The sequence below is a fragment of the Symphodus melops genome, assembly GCF_947650265.1.
Source record: "Symphodus melops genome assembly, chromosome: 22".
Lineage (NCBI taxonomy): Eukaryota > Metazoa > Chordata > Actinopteri > Labriformes > Labridae > Symphodus > Symphodus melops.
Window position 1 is genome coordinate 16,622,835 of NC_136712.1, and position 18,574 is coordinate 16,641,408.

Sequence of the window (18,574 nt, forward strand, 5' to 3'; positions counted from 1 at the left end):
TTTGTAATATGTATAAATCTTAAGCCGTGCCTTAAATAATCAGAGCCCACAGTCTGGTGGAGGCCTCCCGCCAACGAGTCAGCTGCATAAGGACAACTCCAACTGCGGCCGCCACTAATGTGACAACAATTAAAGAAACGACAACGTAGCTGAGAAACTCCGTTAACGTTCACGGAAGGCTGACTGAAGCCGAGGGCCGTCGTCCGACACAGACGACACGAGTGGAAGCTAACGAGGAGAATGCTGTATGCTGTGGCGTTTAAAAACAGTCTCCTTTAATATAATCCACAACACCAACTCCCAGCGTCGACGTCTTTTATTAAGTTGCACGACAAGTAAAAACCTTTCACACCTCAGAGAAACAACCATTCCAAAATCAATACCACTAAGATGTAGTGGAAGTCATGGGAGACGTTTGAGTGTAGATCAATGCATACTGTAGTACGTGAAAAGTGTGTGAAAGTTCGGATGTGTTACTTTAGTGAAAGATCAACGAACATGGAAACGTTCAGAAATTGTGTGTGTGTGTGTGTGTGTGTGTGTTTTCTGAGGGAAGCGGGGGATGATGTGCAGGCCTAATGTCTGATGTCAAAGGAAAGCACCGGCAGCCATATTGATCATTTCATCATGCTCTGCCTCATTTCACTGAGAGACCCGACCCAGCTGCTGGTGGCATTCTAGAGTCACAGAGGAGACAGAGGGAGAAAAAGAGAGAGAGAGACACACACAAAAAACAAACACTGCTTCCGATTGTATTAAACATAAACATTGTTTTATTTATTTTAACGAACAAAAAACAAGAATCTGACAACAGTATAACCATTTTCAAAAACGACCACATTTTGTAGTTGCAATAAGTTTGTAATGCTAAGAAAATAAAGTACCCAGAGTACCACAGTGGTGTTATAATCACAAGATTGCATCCTAAAAATGATGTGAAATGAAATCATACTTGATAAAATCAGAATAAACAACGCGGTCCATTTTATCACCTTCATTTAATACAACACAGGATTTTGTCTCCCCCTAGAGGTTTTAAAAGCAACACAGCAGCTTCTCCTCGTCCACACATAGGCAGATATATTCTTTTGCTTTTATTTGTCAGGAGAGCCGAAGAGAGACAGAAAACGCTGGAAGGAGAGAGAACGAGGAACGACACGCAGCAAAAGGGACGAGGCCGGAGTCGAACCCACGGCCGCTGTGACGAGGACCACAGCATCAGCACGACGCACGCCACACTACAGCGAGGACATCGTCGCTCCATGTTGGTTATTTTTGAGAACATTGCCTTTTCTGTGCGTTCTGGCCGTTCGTATGACTGCGTTTTTCGATAACAGAAAACACGTTTTGGAAAACTCCTCGCAGGGTGAAGATTTAAAAAAAACTCTGTTTATGTATCGACCGTGAAAACGCGCCAGATTCTCCTCAGTTCAGTGTCAGTTTTGTTTACACGTGAGATTAGTGCGATGGCAGACGTAACCAAACGAGTGCTGTCGTCGACATCATGCCAACCGGACTTTGTACGTGTTTACACAGACATGACACAGATAGTCTCCCACTGTGTTGACGAGCGGAGGCGCCTGACGTCAATGCTGCTTCGAACAACACAACACAAACATCGCCGCCTACGTCGGGTTGGTGGGACAGCTCGAATGAAACGTTGCAGAGGTTGACGTGTCAAGGAGCTTGGCATGCTCACGTCAGCCGTCACTTTGCCTGCTGCTCTTTTATGTGGACAAAGTTTTCACATTTTGTAAAGCGGAGGAGACCTCAAACCTCAACCTGCCTACGTCTGGACGAGGCCAAAGAGTTCAGCGTTCATCCTGCTCTTTGGTTAGTCTCTTGACAAAACGTTTGTTGATGGATTTAGCATCACTGCCTCAGTTAAAAAAAAGAACATTGAGATGTATGATTGTTCCTGAGCAGATTAATGACTGGTACAAGTGAAGCTGTTCAAATCCATCAGACGCACTTTGATTCTCCATTTCCCGTTTGACATTTGAAAAAGATTCCATGTGAGGTTTTTCAATACAACGCTGCATAAAGACCGAACATTTGTATGAATCATGAGTTTGACTGAGACGTTCAGTGAAGTCACTGAAAGACCAGATCTGAATAAAGAGGTGAGGAGGTTCAAACGTTCTTCAGATGAACACGAGGGATGGAAATAGTATCGTATAAGTCTGTTTTTGTTTTTGTTGTTGTTGTAGAGTTGATTTCGGGAGTCTGTCTTGCGCCACAGTCGATCAATGGGACAGAAAAAGTTGATCATTTGTGTTAAAGGTGGATTGAAATGTGGCTCTCTGTCTTTATGAGGAACTATTCAAAGTAGATCCATGTCTGCTTTATCTGTGTAATGCATCATTTGAGTGTTATTTGCTTTGATGACTTCGTCTTTGCCACTATCCTCACACTCTGGCTTCGGAGAAAGCCTGTGTGTTCGCTGTTTTTTGTTGTCGACAATCCCGAGAAAAATCCTTAAAAAAAAAATTTAGCTAGCAACGGTCAGTCCACCTAAAAATGAGAGGTGGACACGTGTCTCTGCTATGGGAAGATTAACTGACAACACTGAGGGTTAATCTCCACAGGTCAATTCCCAGGAAGTGTACAGGGCTTGGAAGACATTATAAAGTAGTTTTACTGAGTGTACACCATAAAGAGATATCTGTAATGATCTTTAGTGAGGCGTAACAACCTGCCAGTACAAACATTTAAATAGCCCTTATGTAATATTCGTCCTGAAGTTGAAAATTATCTTGGCAAAGTTCATTTCCTCGGAACAATGCATTCAAGCGACGAGGTTTGAAGGCATATGATTGGACACCCTAATGCTCCTAGGGCGGGGTTTACCTGCTTTAACTAAACATTTGCATGCAAATGTAAATGACAGCTGTCACACGTGCCCTGCTCTTAGCATCTGCTGTGCACATCCTCGTCCCAAAAAAACATGTACGTCGCAAGATGCAGTGTGTACATGACCAGCAGGGGCAGTGTAGAGGCTGAGGGAGGAGTAGGGACAACAACGGCAGAGTTTTCTGGGGAGGCGAGCCGAGTCAGCAAGCACCCAGATCTCTACGGTGTGTCATCGTCTCTGCATGGAGACGAACGTATCTGTCACAATATCAGGGGCAGAGTTCCATTTCAGAAGTCGTCATGGAAACCGGCTCCACTAAATGCAGACAAGTACGGTGTTTCAGTTTAACAAGTGACCCTGTGAACTACTGACTTTCAGCTGAATGCCGTCCACATCTGTATGATGCGTTCCTGCCAATACACAGTAAGAAACAAAGTGATCGAAACAGCTGGCAACTCTGTTTTTAAAAGTCGACGCGGAAAACCAGAAAAACTTAAAATCCACGTACGGACGTTGGCACCGCTGTTGCATTTTCTTCGACATTCCATTATCCTCATCTGTGCGCTACATCTTTGCTTGTATAGCCGCACGTCAGGTAGTGTGCCCTCTACAGGACTCCTCCAGTAACGCATTTAGGGTTCAGGGAAGTTTGGGAACAATTACATTCATCGCTGTAAACGCAGACGCAAGGTTTTAAAAGTAAGCGCACGTCTGGCTTCATCCGACAACGTGGAAGCTATCGAAAGATTTGAGCCAGATCACCTTCCACCTCGCCTCCAACAATATTGCGTCTCTGTGTGAAACTTTGCCTCACAGTTTGGATCTCCATTTAAGAACGGTCGGCAAAAAACACACACCTGTAATTACCTCTCACCACCACAGGTGTCGCCAGAGAGAACAAACAAAGCTTCAGATCGGCTCTCGGACGTGACGCTATCATGCGTCGCCTAAAAGCTTCTTCACTCGTCTTGCAGCGATGCTTTTTACTAGATTAATAATACGATACCACTTCATCTACTCCCTGCAACAAACAATTCAGCATTATCTCCATGACGCTCCGACAAGTAGATACAATACATAACTTGATCTCCGTTTCTAAGCAATGACACAGGAATCCTGTTTCTTTGGAGGTGGGGAGGGAGGCTGATAATATTGTCGGGGTGGGGGCGACGGTGTTTTGAAGTGGTACGTGTCTGTGCTGGGTTGGTATGACAGTGTCGGAGCCGCTTTAGGCACTGCTGCTGGTCTTGGTGCAGGTACCGGTTTAGGTGTGAACACTGGTGTCGGTGCAGGTTTTGGTGCAGGTACTGGTCTTGGCGCAGGTGTGGACGCAGCACCGTATAGTGAAACGAGTGGGTGCGTTGCCCTGTACTGCAACACGTACTCTGGGTAGATCTGGTGCTTTTCAAACACGACAAAGATGGAGGGGTTTGTGACGTCGTCGACGCAGCTGTCATAGAAGTTCACGTCCCCGCCGTCCACAGAAGGAGGCCTGCGGTAGTCGGAGCACCCTTTGGTGTAGTCTCCAACCAGAACCCGAGCCACAAACATGGACCTGATATCAGAGTTGCCCGTGTAGTTGTGGGAGTATTTGGCGTCGCGGGCAAAGTAACTACCTGTGTTTGGACAAAGAGAGATTAAAAAAAAAGGATTATTGTTCTTTATCGTATTTGTAAAAACGATAAAGGATTGTTCACATTACACACTGCTCATCCATTTCCCAAACAAATAGTTGTAAATAGTAATAGTAATAAATAGTTTAGTTGGATCTAAAAAAAAAGACCAAAAATTTGTGTAAGCATTTACATCAGCTAACTTACATCCAATAAATGCAGCAAATCGTGTCCTTGTCTCTCGATACTACATGACTATTTAAAGATTATTAAATAGAATAATAACTTGTGTCGTGAATTATTGTAGCTGACTTTTTACTTTACCTTTGAGTTGGATTTGTCAGATTGATCTAGAACAGTCCTCTCTTATTAAACTCACCTTGGCCATACGCAGTGCCATTGTGTCCACACATCCTCCAGTCAAAGTTGGTGTGGCTGATGCTCTCCACATGCTTGGAGTCCGTGCCATGAAAAAGCTGTTTCTCTCTCACATTACGTCTATTGTTTGTCATCTGAGTTTTCTGCCTTCATTGAGGAAAAATAAATCAAATCAAGATATTTAAATTAAGGAAACGGGCAAACGTAAAATGAGACTTGAATTGGTGAATATTACAAAATGAGAAATGATCAAACAGCACAAGTTAAAATACATAAAGACACAAGCGTACCACTGAAAGACTTCCCAAAGAGCTTTGTTCTGAATCCTCTCGATTTTGATGATATCAAAACCTCGAACTGTTTGACAGAAAAGAGCTTCAATCTTCTTAAATTCATCTGATGTTGTCAGGAGGGAGACTCGCTGTGAACAAACACAAACAAGAGGGAGAAGAATTACTTTCCCCAAGATAACGACTTTCAATTCTCTTTAAAGCTCGGTTTTATTTATTACATCACAAACAATAGCCTCTAATGATTCAGAGCACAGTTAACACAACCCCGATGTTTTATAAGGCTGTCATGTCTTAATTGGAAGTTCGAACATTCATTTGAACCTGGGGGAGAAAGTTCACATTCAAACTTTAATGAGCCCTTCTAATTTAAAATATCAGCGCACCAGGCCGTCAGTTTTCAATTTGATCCAGCAGAGGGTGACCTCAGTAGAACTTGACGACTGCATGCTAAATTGACCTCAGTAAATGAAGACCCCCGGCCTGGGGGGATTCAGGAGAGACAGACTGACATGAGGGAGACTCGTCTCTCCGCAGACAGCAACCCGCTGCTTTGACACAGAAACACTGCAAACATTTCTCTGTACCGCAAACTCCTGTGGGCCTTGAACTCATCTCGGGTGCTTCACATTCTCACACTTCATGTAGAAAAATAAAACTATAAAAAAGTTCTGCATTTGGTCCACAATCAAAGACAAGAGAAGCGGTCTTCCAGCAGTCACACAGTCTGCAGTCTGTAAACTATAATTAAACAACGTAAGAGTTTAAAGCAAATAAATATCACCTAGTTTAACGTTGTGGTGCTTTCACTGTACCTTGTATCCTGTCAGTGGGATCTGGCTCTTGTCCCAGTGGTCTGGAACCGTAGTGAAACTTGCTTGACCAAGAGGCTTTCTGTGGTCGAAAAAACAAGCAAGGTTTAGTATCATTTTATTCACGTTGTTTGCATTAAAAAAAAAAAAGTCAGCTGGCTCCACATAGAACACTTTGGTGGTCATACCTCACTCTCTTTGTGAGGACATCAGCCCCAGAGACGAACTGAGGACGTCTTTTCACCAGCCTCTTGGTGCCGTACTTCTTGTTGGTTTGTATCATGTCTGACAGGAGAAAGAAAATAAATGATGATTATCTGTTATAATCAATATTGTTACATTAGGGGCAAATGAATTGCATTACCTTCTTTTTTTTTTTTTTTTACCTTCAAAACTGAGTGAATACGACTGTGAACCGGCAGTGAACTCCACCACATCTTTGTCATTAAGCAGAAACTTCTGCTCCAGCTTGAGGCTGTCCATGTCTGCTGCTTTGTGTCCAGCAGTCTGAAATAAAGACAAGTGTTGACTGATTGACTGCTTTTCCCTTTATAACAAAAGGGTAGTGAGATTTTATATGTCTATCACTTTAAATAAGCAGAATCTGTCACTGCTCTCCCAAACATCAGAGTCCACAGGGAGCTCACCTGCTGTGGTTTAGGAAGTATTGCATAAGAAGGAAAAAAAATTCAGACTACATACATACGACATAATTTACATAAGCAAAACTACCTTTCTGTTGGGCAGTGGGCCCATCAGAGAATAAACCTTCATAGAGGCAAATAAGGTGGTGAACAAACACATCTAGAATGACCTACACAAACAACAATGGACATCATGTTCTTATGCAAAGGATAATATCATAAATTCAACTAGAGAGCAGAGGTTGGACGACCTCATTTCTTTTTCATCATGTACAAATGTTATATTAGAAAGTATAGAGGGAGTTTGAAGCCCTGTAAAATGTCACTGAAAGAAAAAAAAAAAAGGTAACGTGACCATATTTAGTCCAAATCAACTCCCCGAGCTTTGCTTCGCAGAGGCAGGTTGTCACTGTGTATATCTTCAATGGAAACTGTGTGCTGCTTCTGTTTGTGTTCCCTTCATGTGGCTCCAATGTTTGCTAACTCACACTGGTATCTGAAAGGACCACACTCGGTTTTTCAACATGGGTATTCAGGATTTAATACAACTTTTATTTACCTTACACTGTATGTCTGTATGTTGACTGAGATCATTACATGTTTACATGACTTAAAACAATGTGGACATCAAGCAAAAGGCCGATGTTTGATTCCAACCCTCGACCGCTGCGACATCCAAAACATCGCTATACGCACATGAGGCACCTGACACAGCTGCCAGGCCAATGGCACCCCACCATAATTAGCATTTATTGAAGTTTAATTATTTGATTATTAAATAATCACCTTCTAACCATATAGTAAATAAAACCCCTCTGAAGAGTGTGTGCCAGGTGGCAGCTAATTATGGCTGACATGTTTGGCTAAAACTAAATCTGTCCCAAATGCAGATGTTTTTTGGGGGGGTTTTGCGAATACATTCTGCATATATTTGTTGATTGTCTGAAATCTACTCTGATGTTCATCATAAAAATAATTATAATAATTCTTGTGGATTAACCTGCTCAGGGAACAACGAGGAAATTAAACGTTTCACCTAACGCTGAGACAGTCAATAAAATTATTTTAATAGATAAGAAAGAACTCAAATATATTACAAAACAATTACACATTTCAGTTATTGGCTATAAAACCAAACACAACTCAGCGTTTAATTATTTAAAATGTGTAATATACTGTGATTGGATAGCAGTATCCCCATTAAAACACATTTAAAAAAAGACTCTGTGTCTTCTTGCAGTGTAGTTACTCACAGCTGAAGCATACACGTTCCACTTTCCAAACTCATCCTCCCAGTACCAGAGCCACTCAGTGGTGTGGATGAAGTCCGGCGCAAGCAAAGAGTTCATGGTGGAGAGTCGTCGTACTTTGTTCTGTCCTTGGGTCATCGTGTCGAAGCACACAGGTGGGCTGCTGCTGTTACTAAACACAAAAAAATATTTTTTTGGGGTTTAACTTGTTTGATGAATTTATGAGTTGATATAATATGTCAGTTAATTTATTTTCAAGATTTGCGGCATAGATAGTAGATTTTGTTATTTCAGGCCAGAGAAGTGCAAGTTGATAGCAAGTTAAATGTGGATCAGCATAATATATCGATATAGAAAGTCAACTTTCCAGAAGTACATAAACAACAATCCCAGTAGATGTCAGTAGAGAGTACCTGTATGTGTTTTTTGGGTCACAGTAGTCCTTCTCAATGGTCTCATTATTTGGCATGACGGTCCATTTGTCGTCCTTGTTGACCTCCCATCTGTATGGCATCTTGTCATGAGCTTTGTAACACCGCTCTGAGAACACACCGGTCATTAAACACTGACACCAACTCAACGACATCAAAACAAAGTCAGTTAGAGCTGTTTTGAGTTGGTGATCGATCACCGATTACTCACCATCACCATGTTTGCAGAATCCTTTGATGAAGTACATGCATATCTCAGTTTTATCTACAGGAAGGTAAAAATAGCACAAGTTAATTTTTTTCTCACAAAGATCTATTTAAAAATCCCCTTTTATAAGGAACCTTTGCAGCTGGCTGGGTTTACCTCGGACAGGTCTTTGTATTTGTCTTCTGTTCGCTCCGTCGTCCCCGTTTGCATCGGGGCACAACGCAGCAAAGATGTCACTTGTTGCACGGGTCCGTTGCAGCTCCTGCCAGCTGCTCTCGCTGCTGTGGAAGCCACCTTTCCCTCTGACAGCCGTCGACGTTCTATTTAGAGTTTCTGTTTGTCTTGCATTCGTGTCATCCTCAGCTGATCCACCATCACCGTACAGATCTAACGCGTCGAGATCAGCGAGGGAGTCTCTGCTGGAATGGATACTTGGTTGAGCGGGACGGTTTTCCGGGTTCCTGCTGTTTCCCCTGTTGCCCCTCTTGCCTCTGTTGCCTCTATTTCCCCGGAAATCTCCTCTCCCCCTTCCTCTTCCTCTTCCTCTCCCTCTGTGCAACTCCTTCTGTGGTATATGCAGACCACTGTTCCACCCATCTGGGTCGTTTGTAGCCGCAAAGAAGCCACGACCTGCAGAGTTAACCTGCTGCCTTTGATTGTTACCCTTGTTGCTCCCATCCCCTTTATTGTCAGCGTACCTTATCGCCTCTTTGTTTGCATAAACAGACTTCAAGCAGGGAATAAGGCACTCTGGAACACCTTTACTCCGCAGGATTTTAAATGGCTGTGGGTCGCTGAAATCATGACTCTTGTGGCAATTGCAGTCTCGGTTCAGGTACCTCTCACAGATGTGCACTCTCTCGCAGTCATCACCACGCTGACATTTCCCGTTCTCACCGGGACCATTGTTGTAATCGTAGCATATCTGTTATAGGGAAATAGAACAGGAAGGGACAGGTGGGGAAGAAGTTGTTACAATCTTCCTTTTTTGATAGTTTTAACAGTTGTTCCTTTATCGAGTATTTTCACTTTCATCCTCGTCTTTTAATGATGTATTTTGCATTCTTTCCTTAAGCTCTGTTTTAATGTTTTAATGTTTCTATGTCTGTAAAGCACTGTGAATTGCCTTGTGTCTGAACAGTGCTATATAAATAAACTTGACTTGACTTGACTTGACTACAATCAAGCAACGCAAAAATAAATAAAAATGGATCACCTTCTTTGAGGTTAAAAAAAAAGGAGAAAAAAAAGGACGTTATTCAGCTCAATCTGTGAAACCCCCCTGCACTGAGGCAAGGCTTCATAGTAACCAGTCAAACATTACATTAGATTGCAAACTATCGTCACAAACTGAGAACATTTCAAACAGAGCGTTTTTCTCTGTGTGGTAAGACGGAAGGATTAGATGGATTTATTTCAAATTGTGTGGGTGGACAGACACTCAGGTTACCCACATAAATGTTCAAAAACACTGTATAGGTAGATTTTTCACAATATGTCCACTTGGGGCCCCAAAAGATTAGGGGCCCCCACCACTACAGAAGTGGCTCAAAATGTACACATTTTTGCATAGACGGTAGGAAACCTCTCTAAGATGCCCCATCTGACAGCACTCCCTCTCCTAACCGAAGGTTAGAGATCCATGCAATATTTGCTGTATAAAGTTTTTCAAAGAGGAATTATCAGCCTGGAAGTGAAAAAAGAGGAAGACGATCGTTAAAACTCACAGAAGGCACGAGAAAGTTGTCGCTCTGCAGCAGCAGTATACATAGCTCCGCCCTGTTCAGACTCTCCAGGTCATGTTGTGTCAGTATCACCTGATTGTGAAAAGAGTCCAGTGCATGAGAGAAGGTGCACCCTCTCCTGTTATCAAAGAACAAAACATACAGGTGAAGTCACAACATCGCCGAAAGAGGATCTGGAAAGACTAAATATCCAGCACAATACAAAATAACTACAAAAGCATGTAAAGATTAAGATGAGTTAATGTTCTCATGTAAAGGTTGGTCAGGCTCATATCCACACATTATGTTGCTGTTTAAAAAGGTAAAGCTATCCAGTGGCACATTTCAACATATATGAGTTATAGTAGCATGTTGAGAGGTGTTAAACATGTTGGAGTGTTTTACATTTGACTCATCAGAGTTATCTACTGTAACTTGTTTATGAGCTAAAGGTCACGGTTATGTCACTCAGACCTGAAAATAAGTCATTCATATCACCAATTTGCTTTTACAGAATGACAGAGGTGGAACTTAGACCCAATGAAAATCCAAATGCTAAGTGTCTTAAACATTATTAGTCAGCCTTTTTAAAGAAGGAAAACGATCAGAAAAGGGTTAAACCGTCAACCTGATAACATGGTTGCTGCTCCACAAATAGCTTAGAGAGAGTGTCATAAATAACGACTCGAGACATAAACAGAAAAGGCAGTTTCCCAAGATGTCGTACTGATCAATAGCAAACAATATTTACCACCACATTTCAGCTGTTTAATGTGCTGAATTGGCCTGAAAATATTCCGAATTACTTTTTGTTTTAGATAGAGCCATAGAAGATTGTCAACTATAAATTGAACGATGGGCCCTGAACGCACCACTTGTCAAGGCCTTATAATAAGTTGTTGACAATTTCACCCCATTAAATGTCATTGTATCGCCGAGTGTACCAGCTGAGATTTGTTTTCCTCCATGTGGACTTTATAGAAATGACGACAGCTTGAAATGTAACCTTTAAGGCTCTGACTCACTTATTGGAAATGTAAAGATATTTACCTTGTCTGGGTGAATTGACAAGATCCACTGAAGAGGAAGTTTTTACACAGGTGCAGCAACTGACATGATCCAAGACAGCTTTTGTCTCTGCACAGTCTCAGGCTGGTCCGAGCCACCACCTTAGGCTGGCCAAAAGGAGAACACAAAGCAAACTTCTCCCGGTTAGTGATGATCTGATTGGTGGAATCACCAAAGCCGATGTTAGACATCAAATAATCAGTGTTGACAGATCCTTGACTGGCCAGGATGATCTTTAAAATTTCGGTCTCCATAATTGTGCCGCTCCTGTCTGTCCTGCCGCCCCACAGCAAAGCAAGGAAGCGACTGGAGAGCAGCTGGTGAGTTCACGGGAATAGGAAAGCTCAGCATCATGTGCAGTGTTACGTTTCTGGAGAATGGAAAACGAAACTTAACTATTTATCAGGCGCATGCTGTTATGCTGCTCTACTCCACTTGAGGGCGCCCTCGCGTCATTTGACTTCATACAGTCCTGCACTAATAAAAGCACAGTAGAGTTAAACACAGTGGAATTATATCTGACGCATTTCCACTTACTTAAACTATAGCCTACACCTTCACATTAATGATGAGATAACCTATTCTGAGCTACAGAGACAGTTTATGGTCTTTGCTTTCCATCCAACATTTGACATTACACACAGCTATACACACCATGAGGCCTCTCCAAAAACTCACATTAAAACACCACACAACAATAGTTTTTGGATATTGAAGGATGTCTGTTAAATTCATGCGACCAAACTATAGTCTCCTACTATCAGAGTCTTTCGAGAGAGTTAATAATGTTTTCTGCTTCATCCAGTAAATAGCAGTTTAAAGGATCAGAATTATACATCTGTCAGTAAAAAAATACATCTGTGGATTTCAATAACTAAAAAAAAGTTTCTTTTATCATCAGGTTTCATTTCTAAAATGTTACCTTCAAAGTTGTCCTTTAAGACGGCAAGTCCGGCTGACTTATAGGAGCCGCGAGCCAACCATGAATCTTTGCCCCATTGGTTTTTCCAGACGGCTTGTTTACAGATAATATTTACTCCAAAATAACCTTTAAAAACGTTACGCAAGAATGACAGATTCAAAGAAAAACATCCACCGTATGAGATGACTCCTGCACCAGCATCAAAGTCTCGTGAACTACGAATAGAATCGAAAATAAAAAAAACTTCTCGACTTTCTGAACATTCACCAAGTTACATGACGTGCAGTGAGATAGCTGAACATCTGCTGCTTTAAATCAAATCAGAGAAAGTGTACTCATGGTAATAGAGAGCTTCAAATATATTCAGTACAGTACTGCCTGTGAGTCTTTTAAATGATCGGCCACAGGAGCTCTTACTTGGCTGGTTTACTGTTAACAGCAAGCTCACACACGGCAATCCATACTACGCCCAAGATTGCTTGACCCCCAAAGTCCAGTTTGTTTGACAAGTGATTCCCAAAGTGTGGGTCTGGTAGTTTCTGACAAAAACATTCAATAGTTGATGTTTTTTGGGCGAATGTGTGGTGTTTTAATGCAAGTGTTTGGAGAGGCCTAATAGTGTGTGCGGCAATGTGAAATGTTTGAACCACCTCCAGGGCCAATGGGGGGTCTACAGTCTCTAGCAGCGTTACATTGGGGGTCGCAGGCTGAAAAGCTTGAAGCCCCTGACCTGGAGTGGGGGACACAAGGTTACAACAGAGGGGTCATGACAAGGTTAGGTAAAAAAGAAAGCACACACTGTTTTGTACTAGCAGCAGAGCATGTCAGATTTAATGAGAAGGCTGATGAATGCACACGAGACGTCACATAAAGACAAGAACAATAAGGATCTCATCAGATCTCGCCCTCAGCGTCACCTCTACAACGGTGAGTAATGAAGAGCGCCACTCCTTCCTTTTCCCTTTTTTATTATGAAGAGAAACACGTGAGCGTGGGACTGCATCAAATCAGAAATACCTTAATGTTTATTTGTAAGGCACTTTCATTTATACTTCACACTTCATGCACAGAGTCAACTCAATGTGCTTCACACAGGAAAGACATGCCTAAACAAATACAAGGCCAAAACGTTCAAATGAATTTATAATGCAGAGTACATCAGATCATACCACAGGACAACAACATCCTTGTATTAAAGTGCAATTTAAACAATTTAAAGTGATGAAATAACATGTGCATGTGAAATGCAATTAGGGCAAATGAAAACTTGAAAAAAAGTGTAAGCTTTAAGGCTCATTCAAAAAAAACAAAAAAAAAGTCATTTTTAACCTTTCATTAAGAAATGTTAATGTCAGGAGCACGTCAGATCTGTAAGTGCACTTTGCTTCAGTGACAGGCATGAAGCTGCTCCACCATGTTTATCTGGAGTCTGGACTGAACGAGGAGACCAGAGTCAGCCGATCTAAGCTTCCTGTTTGGACGTTGCATGTTATACATGTCAGTTATGTATTCTGGGTCGATACAGTTAACTAGTAAACACACATAAAAGAAAACCAGAGAAATGTCCTGGTCAGAATTCTAGCTGCAGTACTTTGAATGAGCGTCAGCTGTTTCATCTTTTTCAGAAGTCCAGTTAGAAGACCAGAGTCAACTCGAATTCAAATAAAAGCATGGACCACAAATCCACTGATTCTGGCTCCATCTTTCAAATGATAAAATGCTGTTATGGAGATTGCTCTGGTTTGGCTAACAAAGGTAAAACCCGAGTCCATCAGTACATAACAAGTACGGACTTGGTCATAGGTCTTTAGAATCCGAGACTGAAGAAGACGTTACTGATCATGCTTCTTTTTTTCTATGTTAACAGAAAAAATGATCTCGGTTTTGTCTCTTTTTAACTGCAACAAGTTTCGGTTCTTCTAGTTCTTGATTTCCTTTCGACAGCAGCGTAATGAGTCCATAGTACGGCCGTCCTGAGGTGAAAGAGTCACATATATCTGAGTATCTTCTGTATAATCAAAACCGCCCCTCTGCAGGATTTGACACAGAAGGAGCTTATTGAGTTTAAACAGAAAATACAGATTGGCACTCAGATTCATTATTAAAGCTATGATCTTCTAAATGATACGTGAAACGGTTAAGAACTTCCCCTTTAAGTCCAATTCAGTTTGAAAACCTGTCAAGTAGTGTTTTGTGATCTGCAGTGTCAAATGTGTCACTGAGATCCAATAAAAATCAAAACTGATTCTTCCTGTTGTTGGCAGTCCGAGGACTTTCTGTTTGACGTGCGCAAGAAAAGCAATTAGCAACAACAATCGATTGAATATATTTCATGAAGAAGCTGATAACTGCAGATCCTCACAGAGGCTTCTCCCACGCAGAAGCTGTCATGGAGCCTCTGAGATTAAAACTTCTAATATACATACAGGGAAAGAGAATTATGGAAGAAAAGACAAAGATGGACACCGAGACTGTCAGAGACACTGTGCACCATCTCATGATGAACTGTGTGGACCCACTTTTTAAACGCAGCCAAGCTCACACATCCACATATAGCTTATACATGTACTCCCTTTCTTTTAAGTGTCACACATACGTCTCCTTTGAGGGGGGGGGGGGGCGTGTAATAACCCCTTTCTTCCCTTCATAGAGTATAAATATCATGACCCTTGAAGTAAGACAGGTTTTTTTGTTTTTTTGTTTTTTTTGGGGGGGGGGGGGTTTCTCCTCTTCTATTTCAGCTCCATGAGGGATTATTTCCTCCACCCACACTGGAAATACTTAGGGAGCGATGTTAGAGGTGAAATCTCTCCTCCCAACATTTCCTGTCTCTCTTTGGCCGTACTTTCATTTCAAGGGAAAAAAATATCTTTAAAATAAGTTATCATAGATTCCTATAATTTAGGAAATCAAAAAAAGGTTGAACCCCATTTCCAGGAAAACACCACCTCAGTGGAATCACACACACTGATTGGTTTGCCAATTCACTAAATAAAGGACAGATTAACCTCATGTCTTTGTGTTTGGTTCAAACAAACGTCTCTGGGGTTAGTGTATCACCTGCTTCTACATTCAACCTAGACAACTGATGCCGTTTAAGTGCCTGCAAGCTTACACAGAGGAAAGTCTCCAGTACTGAAGTCAGTACAAAGAGCCTGTTTGAAAAAAGTCAAGATGGCTTCTAGAATTTAAGGTGTCAAGTTAAAAACAACCAAGCTGCTAATAATAAATCTAACATGTTTGATGATAAAAAAAACAGGCACAGTGTTTTGCATTTCCATATTCTGTAATGTTTCTATTGAAGAGTTTGTCAGATGGTCAACCACTGCAAATGGAGAGTGACCACTGTTGATATTTGTGTTAATTCAATAAAACAAAAGGTCATCTGTTCCGTTTTAAGCAGAACACTGTTCACAGAATGAAGAGACGGCTGGTTGTTCGCCTTATGAAGATGTCCGTTATCAGGTGACATAAATAGACATATTTATGTAACAGAGCTATGGTGTGTATTTTATAATGTACATGAAATGTAAACAGTCTTTGCTTTCCATTTTTAAAAATCTTTTTCTCGGATGAACAGGTGTGTTGCAGCTCTTGTCACCTCTCCCTCTGACAGCGGGTTTGAAGTGTTTGTCTTGCCTCTGTGTCCTTCTCTCTCCGTGGTGCCTCTGTTACCTTCTGTTGGGGAGCCGTCACTGTCACCACTGGTAATAGTACACAGGCTGTGCTGCGTAGTAGTCCTGGGGACGGCTGGGTCTCCACTGACCTCTGTTGCCTCTATTCCCCCGGAAACCTCCTCTCCCTCTCACCATCCACCCCCCTCTGGGCCAATCGTAATGTTGCACCTGCTGATCATAGCCGGGAGACACACCACGGTAGTTTGGAGCCGCAGAGAAGCCACGACCTGTCGCGTTAACCTGCTGCCTTTGACGGTTACCCTTGTTGCTCCCATCCCCTTTATTGTCAGCGTACCTTATCGCCTCTTTGTTTGCATAAACAGACTTCAAGCAGGGAATAAGGCACTCTGGAACACCTTTACTCTGCAGGATTTTAAATGGCTGTGGGTCGTTGAAATCATGACTCTTGTGGCAACTGCAGTCTCGGTTCAGGTATCTCTCACAGATGTGCACTCTCTCACAGCCGAATCCATTCAGACATCTTCCGCACCGACCGGGACCATTGTTGTAGTCATGACATATCTGTTACAGGGGATAAAAGAGGAGGAGGGGGGGGGGGGGGAGAAAGAGTTGTTACCTTCTTTGAGATAATAAAAACAGACTTTATTCAGCTCAATCTGTGAAATGATTGAGCTGAAAAGCTTGAGGTACACTCGGGCAGCGGTACTTAAGATGTGGGACGGGACCTAAAAGTGGATCGAGAACGTGTGCCTCGAAAAAAACAGGTGTGGGTGTCAAAAACTCCATCAGGCACTCTTTGAACGTGTTTGTTTCGTTACGACTCTTAGTTCTGTCAGATATTTTAGTTTCATCTGCAAAACATCTGACTGGTTGAGAAATGTCAGAAATGTGGGTCACGTGGTGCACGTGTGTACGCCAGCATGAATTTGATGTCAAACCGACCGCGGTCAAACTCACAGAAGGCAGGAGCAAGTTGTCGCTCTGCAGCAGCAGTGTGCACAGCTCCGTCCTGCTCAGGCTCTCCAGCTCGTGCTTCTTCAGTATCTTCTGATTATAATCAGAGTCCAGCTCATGAGAGCAGCTGCAGCCTCTCCTGTTATCAAACAACAAATCACACAAAGTCACAATATAGCCAAAACTGGGAGAAAAAAAAAAAAAAACCTCCAGCATTAAAGACATTATTCAAAGACCAAGTGAGTTAATACTCTTATGTAAATGTTGGTCAGTCTCATATCCACATATTATGTTGCTATTTAAAAAGGTAAAGCTATCCAGTAACACATTTCAACAAATATGAGTTATAGTAGTAGGTTGAGAGGTGTTGAACATGTTTAAGGGGTTTAAACTGGACCTCTAACTTATCTAATGCAACGTGTTTTTTTTCTTTCTCTTATCTACGTGTTAAGAGGGCTTAAAGGCCACTGTGACGTCAGAACTGGGAAACACAGCTAAAGTAGGTTAGAACTCATTTGCTTTACTTCATTGTTGTCTACAGATTTTCAGAACTTTTTCCACCTCTGCTGAGTTATTTCTCAAGGAGTCTGCCAGAAACAGGTAGACTCTTGCAGACGGGCCTGTTAAAGGCTCTGACTCACTTATTGGCAATGTAAAGATATTTACCTTGTCTGGGTGAATTGACAAGATCCGCTGAAGAGGAAGTTTTTACACAGGTGCAGCCCCTGACATGATCCAAGACAGCTTTTGTCTCTGCACAGTCTCAGGCTGGTCCGAGCCACCACCTTAGGCTGGCCAAAAGGAGAACACAAAGCAAACTTCTCTCTGTTAGCGATGATCTGATTGGTGGAATCACCAAAGCCGATGTTAGACATCAAATAATCAGTGTCGACAGATCCTTGACTGGACAGGATGATCTTTAAAACTTCGGTCTCCATCCTTTTAACGCTCTTTATTCTTGTCTGGTGTGACAGGCTTCACGCAAACAAAACAGTGTCTGGAGAGCAGCTGGTGAGTTCACGGGAATGGGAAAACTCAGCATCATGTGCAGTGTTACGTTTCCGGAGAATGGAAAACGAAACTTAACTATTTATCAGGCGCATGCTGTTATTCTGCTCTACTCCACTTGAGGGCGCCCTCGCGTCATTTGACTGCATACAGTCCTGTACAAATTAAAGTAATTACAGCTGAGCACAGTGGGTCTGATAAATACCAGCTAATGAAGTGTTTCCTTTTACTTACACTTTACATATTCACATAAATTCTGAGATGCAATAAAGAAAGTGTTACATTACATTTCATGAAAAAAAACTTTCTTTTCCTGATTTAAAAAAAACAAAACTAAATCATTTTCTTTAAAATCCGTCTTGAAAAAAATGAAATGTCCAATGATACATTTTGCCTCTAAAGACAGACTTTGTGTCAAATGTTCAGCTTCTTACAGTGTGTGTGTGTGTGTGTGTGTGTGTGTGTGTGTGTGTGTGTGTGTGTGTGTGTGTGTGTGTGTGTGTGTGTGTGTGTGTGTGTGTGTGTGTGTGTGTGTGTGTGTGTGTGCGTGCGTGCGTGCGTGCGTGTGTGTGTGTTTGCTGCAGGGGTGTGTGTCCTGTCTGCGGGCTCACCAGCAGGATCAGCTGGACCTGGTGCATCCTGGCCTCCAAAGATCGGATGCTTTCACTCCTTCACTCTCTCTAATCCTGACCGATGTTCTTAAAGTGAGTGCACTCCTCAACACTTCACACCACGTAATGCTTTCACACACCCACTTTCACTACTGATAGATTAAACACA

At 42.1% G+C, this 18,574-nt stretch overlaps 1 protein-coding gene across 2 annotated transcripts; it reads right to left on the reverse strand.

Moving 5' to 3' along the window:
• Positions 1–750: 750 nt before the first annotated feature.
• On the reverse strand, positions 751–17,972 carry LOC306817822 (protein mono-ADP-ribosyltransferase PARP12). 2 transcript variants are annotated; one of them, XM_079335020.1, is made up of 12 exons: positions 17,453–17,972; positions 10,208–10,343; positions 8,637–9,405; positions 8,484–8,537; positions 8,255–8,381; positions 7,845–8,013; positions 6,334–6,454; positions 6,136–6,232; positions 5,951–6,029; positions 5,136–5,266; positions 4,847–4,992; positions 751–4,470 (listed from the first exon to the last, which is right to left on the reverse strand). In XM_079335020.1, the coding sequence occupies exons 1-12, from the start codon at positions 17,722–17,724 to the stop codon at positions 3,950–3,952; spliced, it is 2,622 nt and encodes an 873-aa protein (XP_079191146.1). In that variant the 5' UTR covers positions 17,725–17,972; the 3' UTR covers positions 751–3,949. The 2 variants fall into 2 exon arrangements, with proteins under 2 accessions (XP_079191146.1, XP_079191145.1); XM_079335019.1 differs by lacking the exon at positions 17,453–17,972 and adding an exon at positions 11,255–11,591.
• Between the last annotated feature and the right edge of the window lie 602 nt (positions 17,973–18,574).